We start from the raw sequence: 21,558 nt of genomic DNA, 5'->3' as shown, positions 1-21,558 counted from the left end.
ATTACTGTTCCTCAAAAATATTATTTTATCAATGGCGTACAACTATCATTCAATTATTATTTCTTAAAATGTATTAACAACGTGTTATTTGTGTTGTTTTACACTAACCATTTTATTTCAGGTATAGGCTGTCCAGTGATGACACACTGAAGAGTGGCCGGTTTGCCCAAACCGATTGATGAATCTGATAGGGGTTCTTGAATTACAGGGGGAGAAAATGAACCCATACTGATAATTTGTACGTATCTTGTATTGTGTGAGGTTGGTCCCACACCAGCGCAATTTTTAGCCGCCACTTTAAACATGATTTCATGCCCAGTTGGCAGTCCAGTAACTTCATGTGTGGTGTCTGTGACTTCTATTTTATTCCACCTTGGATTTTATAATATTAAATCATTAGAGTTGTGAAAAATAAAACACATTATTACAAATTATCATTTACTTACACCATGAATTCGTCTTTGTCGTGATATTCTATTATATAGCATTCGATTGGTGAGTTCCCGTCGAACTGTGGTGGCTTCCAATGGAGTGTTACTGAAGTATTTGTGATCTCAATAACATCCGGTACGCCAGGTTCTCCAGGGACTTCTAAAATTGAATAAAATTGTTTTTTTTTTTAAGTCATGATTATACTTAAACATTGTTAATATTAAAATTCGGTAGTTGTTTAATTTACCGATCACGTTGACGGTAATATCTTCGACAGTTTCCCCATAATCGTTCTTTAATTTTATAATGAGTTTACCCGTGTCCAACTCGCTTATCTTTTTAATGTTAAGACTGGCTGACGATTCAGCAATCGAATAGGATACCTGTGTGCAAAAATGTACGTTTTAGTTAGTACTGAACAATTTGCACATAATATGCAAAATAAAAATATCAAGTACTCTGTTTGATTTTATTAATTGGGTTTCGTTGATAAACCATTCTGCTGAGGTTGCTGTCGATGAAGTAAAAGTTACGTTAACACTTAAATCTTCATCTTTTTTTAAACGATATTCTTTGACTATATTAATAACTTTAGGTGGCTCTTCTTTGACTGAAATTTAATTGTTTGCACATTAAATATACGTCACATCAAGTCAAGTATTGATCAACACTACCTTCAACTTTTAATTTTGTCGATGTCTTGACATTAACTGCTGTACACGTGTATTCGGACTCATCAGCTCGTGTAGCTTTTTTAATGATGAGTGTGTGAACTTGTCCTTCAGAAATTATATTATATTTTTCAGATTGTTTTATAACTTTTCCTGACCTGAAACATATGGTTAAAAAAAATTAAATGTTAAATTATTATTTGATTAATTTCCATTGAATACAGTAATAATTGTTTTACCTTAACCATTTTACTGACACTTCTGGATTTGAAACCTCTACTTGTAGTTTAATATCAGTACCATTAACAGCGAGCGTAACATCTGGTAATTTTTTTGTAAAACTCGCTTTCGGTTCTAAAACAAATATTTTCTAATTAATAAATAAAAAATTAATCGTGTAGTGTGTTCATAGTAAACTATTCAAACAGTTATTATGTTAAATAATCAAATAAAAAAAATAATAGAAATAAATACTAATTACCTTCAACGACTAGTTTAGCTTTACAGGTTTGTTCGTGAACTTGACAACCATAAATACCAGAATCACTCTTTGACGCTTTAACAATTTCCAATCTTTGTCTTTTTCCATCAATAGTCAATCTAACATTATTACTCAGCTGTAATTCTTTTTCGTCTTTGGTCCATTTGACCAGAGCATCTCCTTTTGTCAATTCAATATCAAATAGCACCTGTTCTCCTGTGGCAACTTTCTGATCTTTCAGTTTAGTTATAATTTGTGGTGCTAATTCTGTAAAAGTTACATATATATTTATTAATGTTTGTATAGAGTAATTTTTTTTAAAGTTGTCCACTCAATATCTCGTAGGGTTCAATTAGAACATTTTTTTTACATGATTTTTTATAGTGTTTATATACATTGATAGTTCAATTTTTCACAAACTTTTAAGTTTTTAAACCCCTCCCAAATTAAGTATTCGTATATAAACTTTTGAAATTTAAGTGGTAATGTATGTTATTTATTAACTTTAAAAATTTAGAATAATTTTCTAAAAATGTTGACTGGTTAGTAAACATCTTGAGTAATTCGCGCAGATAAAAATATAATACTACACTACACATTTCTTCCAACCTAAACTTAAATAACTTTAAAAATAATTATTTAAAACAGGTAAAATAAAAATACAAGAGTAAATAAAATGTATAGTGTATATGTTACCAGTTTCAAAAGTTAATAAAAAATAATTAACTTGAGAAGGAGTTAAAAAAGTTTAACAGCTGATTAAATTGTATGATTTATTGAGTGGATACTTAAAAATCAATCACTGTATAATTGATAGTCATTTGTACATTATGTACAGTTTATTACCTATGACATTTATTTCTGCAGTACATTCTTGATCACCTAAGGAACATGTATATTCACCGTCGTCATGCACTGAGATACTCCTTATGACTAGTTTACGTGTTTGACCATCTTTTTCGAAGAACACTTTGTTTTTCAAGCCATCGGTAAGCATTTCTCCATTCTATGATTGTTGAAGAACACAAAAAAAAAAAATATATTATACAAATTAAGAAATACTGATAGACTTATTATATTAATATATATTATAAGCTAATTGCAAATATTATTGTACAAATTGTCCATTATAAAAATTGCTAGTAAAATGATCAAAATACCTTATGCCATGTAACATTAGCAGTATCGGAGGAAATTTCTACTTCCAAAATAGCACACTCATTTTCCTTTACTTCGACATCTTCAAGTTTTTTTACAAACTCTGCTTGTATATCATGTACTGTTACTGTGCTGGAAGTAGAGTGGTGTTTGACAGTACATGTGTACTTGCCCGAATCGAGAATACTTGATTTCTTAATAACTAATCGATGTACTCGTCCATCTTGATGCAACTCTCTATGATCCATGCCAGTAAGCTCTTTGCCATTCAATAACCACTTTGTCGTAACAGTATGCGATGTTTCGCATTCCAAATATATTGACTGCTTTTCATCAACCTCTATCACTTCCTTCAGTGGTCGAGAGAATGTCCTGTAAATTGTTAGTCATTAACTACCTAGAACAAATTATCTATATATCTATCCATTTTTTTGAGAATTTCACTTACACTAGTGGAACGTCTACTGATATACGAGCTCCATGTGTAGCAGTTCCAAAAGTATTTGTAGCAACACATTTGTAATCGCCTGCATCATCTTCGCTACCAGCATTCAAAATTTCTAAAACGATATTTTCACCGTCAAATACTTCCTTCTTTTTTGGAGATGCTAATAAAGGTTTGTTATTTCTAAACCACGAGACGGTCGGAACTGGATTTCCAGTAACTCTCGCAATCAATGTAATAGTTCCATTTTCTTTTACAGTTTGCTCTTGGAACCTTTCAACGAATAACGGTGCTTGTGGACCAGGAAGTTCTGTAAAACAGATTATTATTTTTTAATTCCACAAGCTATACGCGAATAATTTTTTCTGTAAGGAAATAAAAAAACAATTATTTGATTTTACCTTCAATTGACAGGAAACACGTTGTTTGAGCAGATCCGAGCTTGTTTGAAGCATTGACAGTATACTTTGCTGAATCACGAGGCGTTGGTTTGTTTATCGTCAAAGTGTGAACACCATCTTTAGATACTACTGTGTTGATGTTTGAAATGGGTTTGTTATTTTTAAGCCACTCTATCGTAGGTTGTGGTTCTCCACTTATTTGAGTACTTAAAATTGCAGTTTCTCCTTCATTTATTGTAATATCGTAAAGTGGTTCTAATATTTGAGGTTTCTCGGGCTGTCCTGTTTTAACTTTCAATACTAAATCCATTTTAGCTTCACCTTCCCTGTTCCTAGCCACTACCGAATAAACTCCTTCTTGTGTTTTTTTAACATTGCTAATTTTGACTGAACTAACGTAGAAGTGCATATCGGAGTAGGTTTCTACTTTAATAGATGACGTACTAGACATCTCATTGCCGTTGTAATGCCATAAGATATCTGGCTCTGGAACAGCTACTAATCGACATTCGAGAAGAACATCAGAGTTTTCATTCGCGCATGTGGCCTTTGGCTTACGTGAAAACGTCGGAGGTATACCTTCCAGTATGTCTGCTAACGAAGATTCTCTAAAATATAAAACGAATTAGTATTAGCGAAAAATTAAGGAACACTAAAATGTTTACCTAGACATGCTCTTTCTAGAAAGACCGGTAATATCAGATCCATGATCAGATAATGGCGCTTCGACAGTTAATTCTGTAGTGCTGGAAGCAAAACCAGCAATATTTTTAGCAACGCAAGTAAATGTACCCGCATCTTCGGGGAAAACTTCTCTAATTATCAGTGTTGCTACATTGTCTTCGTCGTAGAATATCTAGAGTCGAAGAAATTAAAGTATTTATTTTACGCCATTAAATTATTAAAAAATATATCAACGTACTTGGAAGTCTTGCGAAGGCTTTAATATAGCCGTTTGTCTAAACCAAGTAATTTGTGGTCTAGGATTTCCTTCCACATGACATTGGAACTGAACTGTACCCCCGTCAGGTATGTGTTTAGGTTGAAGTTTTTCAATAAATCGTGGAGCTGTTGGTTTTTCATTTAGAGAATGTCCTACACGTTATAATCACCATATTATTACATTTTCTGTAACAATATAAATAAAGATAAATCTTACTTTGAAATATAGGCAGTTTGTCTATTTTTTCATGTAGTTTCTTTTGTACGTATTGCATATAACTAGTTTCGTCTCTGAGATATATAGACGGAACCCAGCCTTTTTCTTCAGTTAAATGTTTTTTTACGAACCACCATTCTTGATTATTGCTCTCTTTAAATTTAAATTAATTAACAATCCAATTAATTAGTAATACATATATAATATGATAAAATAATACCAATGACGTGAACTTTTTCGCCTTCTACTAAATCTAGTGCATCATCATTTTCAGCAATATAAGAACGTATTGCAAACATAGCTTCTCCATCATGGTTTTCAGAACAGGTCATATTACCATCTAGAACATAAAATTAGGCTTTGGAATTATAAAGTAAAATATAATTATACATAACGATTTATTAGATTTTATAAGTTAAAAGCGCGACAAGCATGTACAAATGAATACAGCAAAAGCTTCAATGCTAATGTAGTACTATCATACCATCGGTTGATACATATTTCTCTTGGAATAAGTTCAATTCAGCTCCATCTAAAAAAAAATTAAGTATTGTACAACGTAATAAAATAAATCATAGGAAATATATGGTAACTCAACAGCTTTTAATCCTAAATTGGTTGAATTTTGTTTAAACTATTTATATATGATGTACGGCTCTACAAAACTAATTTGTAAATATAGTTGTAAATGTAAATTAAGAAAATAATATCTCATAATTTATATAATGTCATGTACTTAAGTCGTAAGTATTTGACATTTCTCACTTGATAACCAATAATAATATTATAAGTACATATCTTAAATATAATTAATACACACCTTGAGTAATACATTTTATCGACGGCTTTCGTTTGACTTTAAAATCCAATGATTCTTCTTCACATATAACTAAATTATTCTTAACTTCTTTTTTTAGTTTTAGATCTATATTAAATAGCTCATCAGGACCTTCTTCTATATTAAAAGGCTGAGATTTAGATCTCAATTTAAGCTCAACAGCATCAATTTGTTCTAAAGTTTCATGTTCTTCATGAGCACTTTTTAATGGATGTCTTAAGGTAATTGATGTCTCATCAAAAGTTCTTTCTTTGTTTATATTCTTAGATTTGATTTGTTTCGGTCGATTTAGACGAACTTCTACATTGTCCAAATATTCTACCTTGTCATCTTTATGGACCTCAGAATCATCCAAAACAACATCTAAAGTCTCTGATACATTAACATCAGTTTCTAAAGAGGATTGCTTTCTTGATGGAATTTTCACTTTACCTGACATAGATATATTTTCTTCTTCATAAGTATTAGAGTGTATATTAAACTCTTGTTCAATGTTCTCCACTATTTTTTTTGACCTTGGTACGTATGTGACAGAGGTAACATCATCATCAGTATCTTCAATCTCAACGATTTCAGTTTCTTCTTTAGGTATCGATTTCTTTTTAGGACGTTTTACTATAACCGATGACTCCTCTGGTGTTGAGCTTTGGTCATCAGTTTCTTTCTTTAACGATGGTTTACGCTTAGGCTTTTCTTCTTCTTCACCTTTTTTCGAGGGAAGTTTTTCATCAGATTCTACAACTTCTATCTTTTCTACCGTGATTTTGTCAGATTCTTCATCTTTTTGTATTGATGGTTTTCTCTTTGGTTTAATTGTAACTTCAATAGATTCTTTTTGGCCTTCTTCGGTTACTGGTTTTTTAGGTTTTTTCTTAATTGTAACTTCGGTTCCTTCAGTTTCAGTTTCTTCTTTAGGTATTGATTTCTTTTTAGGACGTTTTACTATAACCGATGACTCTTCTGGTGTTAAGCTTTGGTCATCAGTTTCTTTCTTTAACGATGGTTTACGCTTGGGCTTTTCTTCTTCTTCACCTTCTTTCGAGGGAAGTTTGTCATCAGATTCTTCAACTTCTATCTTTTCTACAGTGATTTTGTCAGATTCTTCATCTTTTTGTATTGATGGTTTTCTCTTTGGTTTAATTGTAACTTCAATAGATTCTTTTCGGTCTTCTTCGGCTACTGGTTTTTTAGGTTTTTTCTTAATTGTAACTTCGGTTCCTTCAGTTTCAGTTTCTTCTTTAGGTATCGATTTCTTTTTAGGACGTTTTACTATAACCGATGACTCCTCTGGTGTTGAGCTTTGGTCATCAGTTTCTTTCTTTAACGATGGTTTACGCTTGGGCTTTTCTTCTTCTTCACCTTCTTTCGAGGGAAGTTTGTCATCAGATTCTTCAACTTCTATCTTTTCTACAGTGATTTTGTCAGATTCTTCATCTTTTTGTATTGATGGTTTTCTCTTTGGTTTAATTGTAACTTCAATAGATTCTTTTCGGTCTTCTTCGGCTACTGGTTTTTTAGGTTTTTTCTTAATTGTAACTTCGGTTCCTTCAGTTTCAGTTTCTTCTTTAGGTATCGATTTCTTTTTAGGACGTTTTACTATAACCGACGACTCCTCTGGTGTTGAGCTTTGGTCATCAGTTTCTTTCTTTAACGATGGTTTACGCTTGGGCTTTTCTTCTTCTTCACCTTCTTTCGAGGGAAGTTTGTCATCAGATTCTTCAACTTCTATCTTTTCTACAGTGATTTTGTCAGATTCTTCATCTTTTTGTATTGATGGTTTTCTCTTTGGTTTAATTGTAACTTCAATAGATTCTTTTCGGTCTTCTTCGGCTACTGGTTTTTTAGGTTTTTTCTTAATTGTAACTTCGGTTCCTTCAGTTTCAGTTTCTTCTTTAGGTATCGATTTCTTTTTAGGACGTTTTACTATAACCGATGACTCTTCTGGTGTTGAGCTTTGGTTATCAGTTTCTTTCTTTAACGATGGTTTACGCTTAGGCTTTTCTTCTTCTTCACCTTCTTTCGAGGGAAGTTTGTCATCAGATTCTTCAACTTCTATCTTTTCTACAGTGATTTTGTCAGATTCTTCATCTTTTTGTATTGATGGTTTTCTCTTTGGTTTAATTGTAACTTCAATAGATTCTTTTCGGTCTTCTTCGGCTACTGGTTTTTTAGGTTTTTTCTTAATTGTAACTTCGGTTCCTTCAGTTTCAGTTTCTTCTTTAGGTATCGATTTCTTTTTAGGACGTTTTACTATAACCGATGACTCTTCTGGTGTTGAGCTTTGGTTATCAGTTTCTTTCTTTAACGATGGTTTACGCTTGGGCTTTTCTTCTTCTTCACCTTCTTTCGAGGGAAGTTTGTCATCAGATTCTTCAACTTCTATCTTTTCTACAGTGATTTTGTCAGATTCTTCATCTTTTTGTATTGATGGTTTTCTCTTTGGTTTAATTGTAACTTCAATAGATTCTTTTCGGTCTTCTTCGGCTACTGGTTTTTTAGGTTTTTTCTTAATTGTAACTTCGGTTCCTTCAGTTTCAGTTTCTTCTTTAGGTATCGATTTCTTTTTAGGACGTTTTACTATAACCGATGACTCTTCTGGTGTTGAGCTTTGGTCATCAGTTTCTTTCTTTAACGATGGTTTACGCTTGGGCTTTTCTTCTTCTTCACCTTCTTTCGAGGGAAGTTTGTCATCAGATTCTTCAACTTCTATCTTTTCTACAGTGATTTTGTCAGATTCTTCATCTTTTTGTATTGATGGTTTTCTCTTTGGTTTAATTGTAACTTCAATAGATTCTTTTCGGTCTTCTTCGGCTACTGGTTTTTTAGGTTTTTTCTTAATTGTAACTTCGGTTCCTTCAGTTTCAGTTTCTTCTTTAGGTATCGATTTCTTTTTAGGACGTTTTACTATAACCGATGAATCTTCTGGTGTTGAGCTTTGGTTATCAGTTTCTTTCTTTAACGATGGTTTACGCTTAGGCTTTTCTTCTTCTTCACCTTCTTTCGAGGGAAGTTTGTCATCAGATTCTTCAACTTCTATCTTTTCTACCGTGATTTTGTCAGATTCTTCATCTTTTTGTATTGATGGTTTTCTCTTTGGTTTAATTGTAACTTCAATAGATTCTTTTTGGCCTTCTTCGGTTACTGGTTTTTTAGGTTTTTTCTTAATTGTAACTTCGGTTCCTTCAGTTTCAGTTTCTTCTTTAGGTATCGATTTCTTTTTAGGACGTTTTACTATAACCGATGACTCTTCTGGTGTTAAGCTTTGGTCATCAGTTTCTTTCTTTAACGATGGTTTACGCTTAGGCTTTTGTTCTTCTTCACCTTCTTTCAATGGAAGTTCGTTATCCGTAACGCCAATATTTTCTTTTTGATCTTTTTTGGTGCTAGGTATCTTTGGTATTGACGTTATAGTAACTTCAGTTTCATAGTTTTCTGTATCTTTTTGTGTTTGAATAACTTTATTTGTTTCATCTAATTCTTCTATAGTTAAAGCAGGTATATTTTGATCAATATTGTCAACAGTATCAACTTCTAGGGTTTCTATTAATGATTTTCTTTGTAACTTTACAATTCCTGTCATAGAAATTTCTTCCTCTTCATACGTTTGTGCGTTGATACTAAATACTTGTTCTATATCTTCCTTAACTTTAGATTTTTTGGGAATGAATGTAACGCTGGCTACTTCATCTTCTTCTTCGAGTTGTGTTTTTTTCGGTTTTAATATCAAAAAGGCATTTTTAATATCAATATCATTTTCGTTTGGCTTTTCAATAGGTTTTTGTAGTATCTCTTCAGTATCCTCATTTTTTACATCTTCCAGTTTTTCATCTATTTTAAAATAACATATATTTTCAGTCCTATTATAGGTAAGTTTGTAATATAAATGCAAGTTTTGTTATGAAGCTTTACCATGTAATATTCTGTAGAATTAATCGGTTAATGGTCTTAAAATATATTAATAATAATTTAATTGACAATTATACGAAGTTAATCAATATATGTAATATTCAATGTATATTAAGGACGAGAAAAAAATTGAAATAATTGTGTTACAAAATTTATGATACATTCTTTAAAAATAAAAATATGTGTACATGAGGTTTTTATTATAAATCATATTTTTATGCATTATGTCAATATTTTTTAGCCTTAATGAGTTCCTGAGATGTGTTTTCTATTTTATAACTGATGGTTGGACACACGAATCTTCAAAGCCACTGAACCGATTTATTCTTGTAGCAACTTAACTATTGATTTGACATTGTACCTAAAAGGTACTTCATGGGGCAACCAATTTGAAAAATTCACCCCTTCCCTTTGAAAATGCAGAAAAAACCAAAATATATTACATACTTTCAACAAATACGGCACCTTACATCTTTTTAAAATATTATGAAATTAGTTCCCAATTTTTATGGAATATTCTTAGTTATATAGTTATACTAATAAAAGTTGAAAAAACGGAAAAAATATAATAAACTCATTCTCCTAGAAGGGGTAGAAATTATTTCTTAATTTGGCTATAGATGTCATGGATGTTATCCTCAGTTGTGATAAAATAGTTTACAGAATAAGCAAAATAAGAAGATTGAAAAGACAACACAAACGACCATACGTGACATGAAAGTAATAGAACACCAATATATATAACAAAAAAAAATATAAGTAATAATTGTGTTATGTTGTGATTAAATGCCAATTACCTGACAGTACTATGTGTAGTGGTATATTATGTGAAGTTCCTTGAGATGTTTGAGGGGAAAAAGGGAAAACATTAGCCACTTTATCTAAATCTACAGAAGTTGTTTCCTCGGGAATAATGGTAGCCTCCTCGGGTTTGACTAATTTAGAGTCGGGCAAAAGACCTACTTCTTCATCGGTTATTTCGGATATTTCGGGTTTCGATTCAACAACTTCAACCTCCTCTTTACCGTCAACCACTTTCTTAATGGTCTTCTTTTTGGTCACCTTTTTCTTACCCCCTTCAATGACTGTAGTGGTTTGTATATCTACAGAAGTTGTTTCCTCGGGAATAATGGTAGCCTCCTCGGGTTTGACTAATTTAGAATCGGGCAAAAGACCTACTTCTTCATCGGTTATTTCGGATATTTCGGGTTTCGATTCAACAACTTCAACCTCCTCTTTACCGTCAACCACTTTCTTAATGGTCTTCTTTTTGGTCACCTTTTTCTTACCCCCTTCAATGACTGTAGTGGTTTGTATATCTACAGAAGTTGTTTCCTCGGGAATAATGGTAGCCTCCTCGGGTTTGACTAATTTAGAATCGGGCAAAAGACCTACTTCTTCATCGGTTATTTCGGATATTTCGGGTTTCGATTCAACAACTTCAACCTCCTCTTTACCGTCAACCACTTTCTTAATGGTCTTCTTTTTGGTCACCTTTTTCTTACCCCCTTCAATAACTGTAGTGGTTTGTATATCTACAGAAGTTGCTTCCTCGGGAATAATGGTAGCCTCCTCGGGTTTGACTAATTTAGAATCGGGCAAAAGACCTACTTCTTCATCGGTTATTTCGGATATTTCGGGTTTCGATTCAACAACTTCAACCTCCTCTTTACCGTCAACCACTTTCTTAATGGTCTTCTTTTTGGTCACCTTTTTCTTACCCCCTTCAATGACTGTAGTGGTTTGTATATCTACAGAAGTTGTTTCCTCGGGAATAATGGTAGCCTCCTCGGGTTTGACTAATTTAGAATCGGGCAAAAGACCTACTTCTTCATCGGTTATTTCGGATATTTCGGGTTTCGATTCAACAACTTCAACCTCCTCTTTACCGTCAACCACTTTCTTAATGGTCTTCTTTTTGGTCACCTTTTTCTTACCCCCTTCAATGACTGTAGTGGTTTGTATATCTACAGAAGTTGTTTCCTCGGGAATAATGGTAGCCTCCTCGGGTTTGACTAATTTAGAATCGGGCAAAAGACCTACTTCTTCATCGGTTATTTCGGATATTTCGGGTTTCGATTCAACAACTTCAACCTCCTCTTTACCGTCAACCACTTTCTTAATGGTCTTCTTTTTGGTCACCTTTTTCTTACCCCCTTCAATGACTGTAGTGGTTTGTATATCTACAGAAGTTGTTTCCTCGGGAATAATGGTAGCCTCCTCGGGTTTGACTAATTTAGAATCGGGCAAAAGACCTACTTCTTCATCGGTTATTTCGGATATTTCGGGTTTCGATTCAACAACTTCAACCTCCTCTTTACCGTCAACCACTTTCTTAATGGTCTTCTTTTTGGTCACCTTTTTCTTACCCCCTTCAATGACTGTAGTGGTTTGTATATCTACAGAAGTTGTTTCCTCGGGAATAATGGTAGCCTCCTCGGGTTTGACTAATTTAGAATCGGGCAAAAGACCTACTTCTTCATCGGTTATTTCGGATATTTCGGGTTTCGATTCAACAACTTCAACCTCCTCTTTACCGTCAACCACTTTCTTAATGGTCTTCTTTTTGGTCACCTTTTTCTTACCCCCTTCAATAACTGTAGTGGTTTGTATATCTACAGAAGTTGTTTCCTCGGGAATAATGGTAGCCTCCTCGGGTTTGACTAATTTAGAATCGGGCAAAAGACCTACTTCTTCATCGGTTATTTCGGATATTTCGGGTTTCGATTCAACAACTTCAACCTCCTCTTTACCGTCAACCACTTTCTTAATGGTCTTCTTTTTGGTCACCTTTTTCTTACCCCCTTCAATAACTGTAGTGGTTTGTATATCTACAGAAGTTGCTTCCTCGGGAATAATGGTAGCCTCCTCGGGTTTGACTAATTTAGAATCGGGCAAAAGACCTACTTCTTCATCGGTTATTTCGGATATTTCGGGTTTCGATTCAACAACTTCAACCTCCTCTTTACCGTCAACCACTTTCTTAATGGTCTTCTTTTTGGTCACCTTTTTCTTACCCCCTTCAATGACTGTAGTGGTTTGTATATCTACAGAAGTTGTTTCCTCGGGAATAATGGTAGCCTCCTCGGGTTTGACTAATTTAGAATCGGGCAAAAGACCTACTTCTTCATCGGTTATTTCGGATATTTCGGGTTTCGATTCAACAACTTCAACCTCCTCTTTACCGTCAACCACTTTCTTAATGGTCTTCTTTTTGGTCACCTTTTTCTTACCCCCTTCAATGACTGTAGTGGTTTGTATATCTACAGAAGTTGTTTCCTCGGGAATAATGGTAGCCTCCTCGGGTTTGACTAATTTAGAATCGGGCAAAAGACCTACTTCTTCATCGGTTATTTCGGATATTTCGGGTTTCGATTCAACAACTTCAACCTCCTCTTTACCGTCAACCACTTTCTTAATGGTCTTCTTTTTGGTCACCTTTTTCTTACCCCCTTCAATGACTGTAGTGGTTTGTATATCTACAGAAGTTGTTTCCTCGGGAATAATGGTAGCCTCCTCGGGTTTGACTAATTTAGAATCGGGCAAAAGACCTACTTCTTCATCGGTTATTTCGGATATTTCGGGTTTCGATTCAACAACTTCAACCTCCTCTTTACCGTCAACCACTTTCTTAATGGTCTTCTTTTTGGTCACCTTTTTCTTACCCCCTTCAATAACTGTAGTGGTTTGTATATCTACAGAAGTTGTTTCCTCGGGAATAATGGTAGCCTCCTCGGGTTTGACTAATTTAGAATCGGGCAAAAGACCTACTTCTTCATCGGTTATTTCGGATATTTCGGGTTTCGATTCAACAACTTCAACCTCCTCTTTACCGTCAACCACTTTCTTAATGGTCTTCTTTTTGGTCACCTTTTTCTTACCCCCTTCAATAACTGTAGTGGTTTGTATATCTACAGAAGTTGTTTCCTCGGGAATAATGGTAGCCTCCTCGGGTTTGACTAATTTAGAATCGGGCAAAAGACCTACTTCTTCATCGGTTATTTCGGATATTTCGGGTTTCGATTCAACAACTTCAACCTCCTCTTTACCGTCAACCACTTTCTTAATGGTCTTCTTTTTGGTCACCTTTTTCTTACCCCCTTCAATGACTGTAGTGGTTTGTATATCTACAGAAGTTGTTTCCTCGGGAATAATGGTAGCCTCCTCGGGTTTGACTAATTTAGAATCGGGCAAAAGACCTACTTCTTCATCGGTTATTTCGGATATTTCGGGTTTCGATTCAACAACTTCAACCTCCTCTTTACCGTCAACCACTTTCTTAATGGTCTTCTTTTTGGTCACCTTTTTCTTACCCCCTTCAATGACTGTAGTGGTTTGTATATCTACAGAAGTTGTTTCCTCGGGAATAATGGTAGCCTCCTCGGGTTTGACTAATTTAGAATCGGGCAAAAGACCTACTTCTTCATCGGTTATTTCGGATATTTCGGGTTTCGATTCAACAACTTCAACCTCCTCTTTACCGTCAACCACTTTCTTAATGGTCTTCTTTTTGGTCACCTTTTTCTTACCCCCTTCAATGACTGTAGTGGTTTGTATATCTACAGAAGTTGTTTCCTCGGGAATAATGGTAGCCTCCTCGGGTTTGACTAATTTAGAATCGGGCAAAAGACCTACTTCTTCATCGGTTATTTCGGATATTTCGGGTTTCGATTCAACAACTTCAACCTCCTCTTTACCGTCAACCACTTTCTTAATGGTCTTCTTTTTGGTCACCTTTTTCTTACCCCCTTCAATGACTGTAGTGGTTTGTATATCTACAGAAGTTGTTTCCTCGGGAATAATGGTAGCCTCCTCGGGTTTGACTAATTTAGAATCGGGCAAAAGACCTACTTCTTCATCGGTTATTTCGGATATTTCGGGTTTCGATTCAACAACTTCAACCTCCTCTTTACCGTCAACCACTTTCTTAATGGTCTTCTTTTTGGTCACCTTTTTCTTACCCCCTTCAATGACTGTAGTGGTTTGTATATCTACAGAAGTTGTTTCCTCGGGAATAATGGTAGCCTCCTCGGGTTTGGCTAATTTAGAATCGGGCAAAAGACCTACTTCTTCATCGGTTATTTCGGATATTTCGGGTTTCGATTCAACAACTTCAACCTCCTCTTTACCGTCAACCACTTTCTTAATGGTCTTCTTTTTGGTCACCTTTTTCTTACCCCCTTCAATGACTGTAGTGGTTTGTATATCTACAGAAGTTGTTTCCTCGGGAATAATGGTAGCCTCCTCGGGTTTGACTAATTTAGAATCGGGCAAAAGACCTACTTCTTCATCGGTTATTTCGGATATTTCGGGTTTCGATTCAACAACTTCAACCTCCTCTTTACCGTCAACCACTTTCTTAATGGTCTTCTTTTTGGTCACCTTTTTCTTACCCCCTTCAATGACTGTAGTGGTTTGTATATCTACAGAAGTTGTTTCCTCGGGAATAATGGTAGCCTCCTCGGGTTTGACTAATTTAGAATCGGGCAAAAGACCTACTTCTTCATCGGTTATTTCGGATATTTCGGGTTTCGATTCAACAACTTCAACCTCCTCTTTACCGTCAACCACTTTCTTAATGGTCTTCTTTTTGGTCACCTTTTTCTTACCCCCTTCAATGACTGTAGTGGTTTGTATATCTACAGAAGTTGTTTCCTCGGGAATAATGGTAGCCTCCTCGGGTTTGACTAATTTAGAATCGGGCAAAAGACCTACTTCTTCATCGGTTATTTCGGATATTTCGGGTTTCGATTCAACAACTTCAACCTCCTCTTTACCGTCAACCACTTTCTTAATGGTCTTCTTTTTGGTCACCTTTTTCTTACCCCCTTCAATAACTGTAGTGGTTTGTATATCTACAGAAGTTGTTTCCTCGGGAATAATGGTAGCCTCCTCGGGTTTGACTAATTTAGAATCGGGCAAAAGACCTACTTCTTCATCGGTTATTTCGGATATTTCGGGTTTCGATTCAACAACTTCAACCTCCTCTTTACCGTCAACCACTTTCTTAATGGTCTTCTTTTTGGTCACCTTTTTCTTACCCCCTTCAATGACTGTAGTGGTTTGTATATCTACAGAAGTTGTTTCCTCGGGAATAATGGTAGCCTCCTCGGGTTTGGCTAATTTAGAATCGGGCAAAAGACCTACTTCTTCATCGGTTATTTCGGATATTTCGGGTTTCGATTCAACAACTTCAACCTCCTCTTTACCGTCAACCACTTTCTTAATGGTCTTCTTTTTGGTCACCTTTTTCTTACCCCCTTCAATGACTGTAGTGGTTTGTATATCTACAGAAGTTGTTTCCTCGGGAATAATGGTAGCCTCCTCGGGTTTGACTAATTTAGAATCGGGCAAAAGACCTACTTCTTCATCGGTTATTTCGGATATTTCGGGTTTCGATTCAACAACTTCAACCTCCTCTTTACCGTCAACCACTTTCTTAATGGTCTTCTTTTTGGTCACCTTTTTCTTACCCCCTTCAATGACTGTAGTGGTTTGTATATCTACAGAAGTTGTTTCCTCGGGAATAATGGTAGCCTCCTCGGGTTTGGACTAATTTAGAATCGGGCAAAAGACCTACTTCTTCATCGGTTATTTCGGATATTTCGGGTTTCGATTCAACAACTTCAACCTCCTCTTTACCGTCAACCACTTTCTTAATGGTCTTCTTTTTGGTCACCTTTTTCTTACCCCCTTCAATGACTGTAGTGGTTTGTATATCTACAGAAGTTGTTTCCTCGGGAATAATGGTAGCCTCCTCGGGTTTGACTAATTTAGAATCGGGCAAAAGACCTACTTCTTCATCGGTTATTTCGGATATTTCGGGTTTCGATTCAACAACTTCAACCTCCTCTTTACCGTCAACCACTTTCTTAATGGTCTTCTTTTTGGTCACCTTTTTCTTACCCCCTTCAATGACTGTAGTGGTTTGTATATCTACAGAAGTTGTTTCCTCGGGAATAATGGTAGCCTCCTCGGGTTTGACTAATTTAGAATCGGGCAAAAGACCTACTTCTTCATCGGTTATTTCGGATATTTCGGGTTTCGATTCAACAACTTCAACCTCCTCTTTACCGTCAACCACTTTCTTAATGGTCTTCTTTTTGGTCACCTTTTTCTTACCCCCTTCAATGACTGTAGTGGTTTGTATATCTACAGAAGTTGTTTCCTCGGGAATAATGGTAGCCTCCTCGGGTTTGACTAATTTAGAATCGGGCAAAAGACCTACTTCTTCATCGGTTATTTCGGATATTTCGGGTTTCGATTCAACAACTTCAACCTCCTCTTTACCGTCAACCACTTTCTTAATGGTCTTCTTTTTGGTCACCTTTTTCTTACCCCCTTCAATGACTGTAGTGGTTTGTATATCTACAGAAGTTGTTTCCTCGGGAATAATGGTAGCCTCCTCGGGTTTGACTAATTTAGAATCGGGCAAAAGACCTACTTCTTCATCGGTTATTTCGGATATTTCGGGTTTCGATTCAACAACTTCAACCTCCTCTTTACCATCAACCACTTTCTTAATGGTCTTCTTTTTGGTCACCTTTTTCTTACCCCCTTCAATAACTGTAGTGGTTTGTATATCTACAGAAGTTGTTTCCTCGGGAATAATGGTAGCCTCCTCGGGTTTGACTAATTTAGAATCGGGCAAAAGACCTACTTCTTCATCGGTTATTTCGGATATTTCGGGTTTCGATTCAACAACTTCAACCTCCTCTTTACCGTCAACCACTTTCTTAATGGTCTTCTTTTTGGTCACCTTTTTCTTACCCCCTTCAATGACTGTAGTGGTTTGTATATCTACAGAAGTTGTTTCCTCGGGAATAATGGTAGCCTCCTCGGGTTTGACTAATTTAGAATCGGGCAAAAGACCTACTTCTTCATCGGTTATTTCGGATATTTCGGGTTTCGATTCAACAACTTCAACCTCCTCTTTACCGTCAACCACTTTCTTAATGGTCTTCTTTTTGGTCACCTTTTTCTTACCCCCTTCAATGACTGTAGTGGTTTGTATATCTACAGAAGTTGTTTCCTCGGGAATAATGGTAGCCTCCTCGGGTTTGACTAATTTAGAATCGGGCAAAAGACCTACTTCTTCATCGGTTATTTCGGATATTTCGGGTTTCGATTCAACAACTTCAACCTCCTCTTTACCGTCAACCACTTTCTTAATGGTCTTCTTTTTGGTCACCTTTTTCTTACCCCCTTCAATAACTGTAGTGGTTTGTATATCTACAGAAGTTGTTTCCTCGGGAATAATGGTAGCCTCCTCGGGTTGGACTAATTTAGAATCGGGCAAAAGACCTACTTCTTCATCGGTTATTTCGGATATTTCGGGTTTCGATTCAACAACTTCAACCTCCTCTTTACCGTCAACCACTTTCTTAATGGTCTTCTTTTTGGTCACCTTTTTCTTACCCCCTTCAATGACTGTAGTGGTTTGTATATCTACAGAAGTTGTTTCCTCGGGAATAATGGTAGCCTCCTCGGGTTTGGCTAATTTAGAATCGGGCAAAAGACCTACTTCTTCATCGGTTATTTCGGATATTTCGGGTTTCGATTCAACAACTTCAACCTCCTCTTTACCGTCAACCACTTTCTTAATGGTCTTCTTTTTGGTCACCTTTTTCTTACCCCCTTCAATAACTGTAGTGGTTTGTATATCTACAGAAGTTGTTTCCTCGGGAATAATGGTAGCCTCCTCGGGTTTGGCTAATTTAGAATCGGGCAAAAGACCTACTTCTTCATCGGTTATTTCGGATATTTCGGGTTTCGATTCAACAACTTCAACCTCCTCTTTACCGTCAACCACTTTCTTAATGGTCTTCTTTTTGGTCACCTTTTTCTTACCCCCTTCAATAACTGTAGTGGTTTGTATATCTACAGAAGTTGTTTCCTCGGGAATAATGGTAGCCTCCTCGGGTTTGGCTAATTTAGAATCGGGCAAAAGACCTACTTCTTCATCGGTTATTTCGGATATTTCGGGTTTCGATTCAACAACTTCAACCTCCTCTTTACCGTCAACCACTTTCTTAATGGTCTTCTTTTTGGTCACCTTTTTCTTACCCCCTTCAATAACTGTAGTGGTTTGTATATCTACAGAAGTTGTTTCCTCGGGAATAATGGTAGCCTCCTCGGGTTTGACTAATTTAGAATCGGGCAAAAGACCTACTTCTTCATCGGTTATTTCGGATATTTCGGGTTTCGATTCAACAACTTCAACCTCCTCTTTACCGTCAACCACTTTCTTAATGGTCTTCTTTTTGGTCACCTTTTTCTTACCCCCTTCAATAACTGTAGTGGTTTGTATATCTACAGAAGTTGTTTCCTCGGGAATAATGGTAGCCTCCTCGGGTTTGACTAATTTAGAATCGGGCAAAAGACCTACTTCTTCATCGGTTATTTCGGATATTTCGGGTTTCGATTCAACAACTTCAACCTCCTCTTTACCGTCAACCACTTTCTTAATGGTCTTCTTTTTGGTCACCTTTTTCTTACCCCCTTCAATAACTGTAGTGGTTTGTATATCTACAGAAGTTGTTTCCTCGGGAATAATGGTAGCCTCCTCGGGTTTGACTAATTTAGAATCGGGCAAAAGACCTACTTCTTCATCGGTTATTTCGGATATTTCGGGTTTCGATTCAACAACTTCAACCTCCTCTTTACCGTCAACCACTTTCTTAATGGTCTTCTTTTTGGTCACCTTTTTCTTACCCCCTTCAATAACTGTAGTGGTTTGTATATCTACAGAAGTTGTTTCCTCGGGAATAATGGTAGCCTCCTCGGGTTTGACTAATTTAGAATCGGGCAAAAGACCTACTTCTTCATCGGTTATTTCGGATATTTCGGGTTTCGATTCAACAACTTCAACCTCCTCTTTACCGTCAACCACTTTCTTAATGGTCTTCTTTTTGGTCACCTTTTTCTTACCCCCTTCAATAACTGTAGTGGTTTGTATATCTACAGAAGTTGTTTCCTCGGGAATAATGGTAGCCTCCTCGGGTTTGGCTAATTTAGAATCGGGCAAAAGACCTACTTCTTCATCGGTTATTTCGGATATTTCGGGTTTCGATTCAACAACTTCAACCTCCTCTTTACCGTCAACCACTTTCTTAATGGTCTTCTTTTTGGTCACCTTTTTCTTACCCCCTTCAATGACTGTAGTGGTTTGTATATCTACAGAAGTTGTTTCCTCGGGAATAATGGTAGCCTCCTCGGGTTTGACTAATTTAGAATCGGGCAAAAGACCTACTTCTTCATCGGTTATTTCGGATATTTCGGGTTTCGATTCAACAACTTCAACCTCCTCTTTACCGTCAACCACTTTCTTAATGGTCTTCTTTTTGGTCACCTTTTTCTTACCCCCTTCAATAACTGTAGTGGTTTGTATATCTACAGAAGTTGTTTCCTCGGGAATAATGGTAGCCTCCTCGGGTTTGACTAATTTAGAATCGGGCAAAAGACCTACTTCTTCATCGGTTATTTCGGATATTTCGGGTTTCGATTCAACAACTTCAACCTCCTCTTTACCGTCAACCACTTTCTTAATGGTCTTCTTTTTGGTCACCTTTTTCTTACCCCCTTCAATGACTGTAGTGGTTTGTATATCTACAGAAGTTGTTTCCTCGGGAATAATGGTAGCCTCCTCGGGTTTGACTAATTTAGAATCGGGCAAAAGACCTACTTCTTCATCGGTTATTTCGGATATTTCGGGTTTCGATTCAACAACTTCAACCTCCTCTTTACCGTCAACCACTTTCTTAATGGTCTTCTTTTTGGTCACCTTTTTCTTACCCCCTTCAATGACTGTAGTGGTTTGTATATCTACAGAAGTTGTTTCCTCGGGAATAATGGTAGCCTCCTCGGGTTTGACTAATTTAGAATCGGGCAAAAGACCTACTTCTTCATCGGTTATTTCGGATATTTCGGGTTTCGATTCAACAACTTCAACCTCCTCTTTACCGTCAACCACTTTCTTAATGGTCTTCTTTTTGGTCACCTTTTTCTTACCCCCTTCAATGACTGTAGTGGTTTGTATATCTACAGAAGTTGTTTCCTCGGGAATAATGGTAGCCTCCTCGGGTTTGACTAATTTAGAATCGGGCAAAAGACCTACTTCTTCATCGGTTATTTCGGATATTTCGGGTTTCGATTCAACAACTTCAACCTCCTCTTTACCGTCAACCACTTTCTTAATGGTCTTCTTTTTGGTCACCTTTTTCTTACCCCCTTCAATGACTGTAGTGGTTTGTATATCTACAGAAGTTGTTTCCTCGGGAATAATGGTAGCCTCCTCGGGTTTGACTAATTTAGAATCGGGCAAAAGACCTACTTCTTCATCGGTTATTTCGGATATTTCGGGTTTCGATTCAACAACTTCAACCTCCTCTTTACCGTCAACCACTTTCTTAATGGTCTTCTTTTTGGTCACCTTTTTCTTACCCCCTTCAATGACTGTAGTGGTTTGTATATCTACAGAAGTTGTTTCCTCGGGAATAATGGTAGCCTCCTCGGGTTTGACTAATTTAGAATCGGGCAAAAGACCTACTTCTTCATCGGTTATTTCGGATATTTCGGGTTTCGATTCAACAACTTCAACCTCCTCTTTACCATCAACCACTTTCTTAATGGTCTTCTTTTTGGTCACCTTTTTCTTACCCCCTTCAATAACTGTAGTGGTTTGTATATCTACAGAAGTTGTTTCCTCGGGAATAATGGTAGCCTCCTCGGGTTTGACTAATTTAGAATCGGGCAAAAGACCTACTTCTTCATCGGTTATTTCGGATATTTCGGGTTTCGATTCAACAACTTCAACCTCCTCTTTACCGTCAACCACTTTCTTAATGGTCTTCTTTTTGGTCACCTTTTTCTTACCCCCTTCAATAACTGTAGTGGTTTGTATATCTACAGAAGTTGTTTCCTCGGGAATAATGGTAGCCTCCTCGGGTTTGACTAATTTAGAATCGGGCAAAAGACCTACTTCTTCATCGGTTATTTCGGATATTTCGGGTTTCGATTCAACAACTTCAACCTCCTCTTTACCGTCAACCACTTTCTTAATGGTCTT

The 21,558-nt window shown here is 36.3% G+C and overlaps 1 protein-coding gene across 4 annotated transcripts in view; it reads right to left on the bottom strand.

Annotated features, from left to right (window-relative positions):
- LOC126834520 (titin) overlaps nucleotides 1-21,558 on the bottom strand; it is a 154,842-nt gene that overhangs the window by 5,350 nt on the left and 127,934 nt on the right. For all 4 annotated transcript variants that reach the window (XM_050566496.1, XM_050566497.1, XM_050566498.1 and 1 more), the window contains 21 exons: nucleotides 16,987-21,138; nucleotides 10,289-15,689; nucleotides 8,907-9,413; nucleotides 7,926-8,579; nucleotides 5,568-6,290; nucleotides 5,232-5,279; nucleotides 4,968-5,087; nucleotides 4,748-4,900; nucleotides 4,511-4,683; nucleotides 4,254-4,444; nucleotides 3,589-4,196; nucleotides 3,191-3,497; nucleotides 2,745-3,114; nucleotides 2,431-2,590; nucleotides 1,585-1,851; nucleotides 1,343-1,457; nucleotides 1,107-1,261; nucleotides 891-1,042; nucleotides 680-815; nucleotides 447-591; nucleotides 109-372 (listed from right to left, as the gene is read on the bottom strand). In XM_050566496.1, coding sequence (XP_050422453.1) covers nucleotides 109-372; nucleotides 447-591; nucleotides 680-815; nucleotides 891-1,042; nucleotides 1,107-1,261; nucleotides 1,343-1,457; nucleotides 1,585-1,851; nucleotides 2,431-2,590; nucleotides 2,745-3,114; nucleotides 3,191-3,497; nucleotides 3,589-4,196; nucleotides 4,254-4,444; nucleotides 4,511-4,683; nucleotides 4,748-4,900; nucleotides 4,968-5,087; nucleotides 5,232-5,279; nucleotides 5,568-6,290; nucleotides 7,926-8,579; nucleotides 8,907-9,413; nucleotides 10,289-15,689; nucleotides 16,987-21,138 — 14,801 coding nt within the window. The remainder of the gene's footprint in view (nucleotides 1-108; nucleotides 373-446; nucleotides 592-679; nucleotides 816-890; nucleotides 1,043-1,106; nucleotides 1,262-1,342; nucleotides 1,458-1,584; nucleotides 1,852-2,430; nucleotides 2,591-2,744; nucleotides 3,115-3,190; nucleotides 3,498-3,588; nucleotides 4,197-4,253; nucleotides 4,445-4,510; nucleotides 4,684-4,747; nucleotides 4,901-4,967; nucleotides 5,088-5,231; nucleotides 5,280-5,567; nucleotides 6,291-7,925; nucleotides 8,580-8,906; nucleotides 9,414-10,288; nucleotides 15,690-16,986; nucleotides 21,139-21,558) is intronic.

The sequence above is a fragment of the Adelges cooleyi genome, unplaced genomic scaffold, assembly GCF_023614345.1.
Source record: "Adelges cooleyi isolate 19-005CV unplaced genomic scaffold, UGA_ACOO_1.1 ACOO_flye_CR_arks_rails_tigmint_CR_PRNA_21, whole genome shotgun sequence".
In the NCBI taxonomy this organism is placed as follows: domain Eukaryota; kingdom Metazoa; phylum Arthropoda; class Insecta; order Hemiptera; family Adelgidae; genus Adelges; species Adelges cooleyi.
Note: the sequence above shows the minus strand (reverse complement) of the source record. Positions and strands in the feature narration are given on the sequence as shown.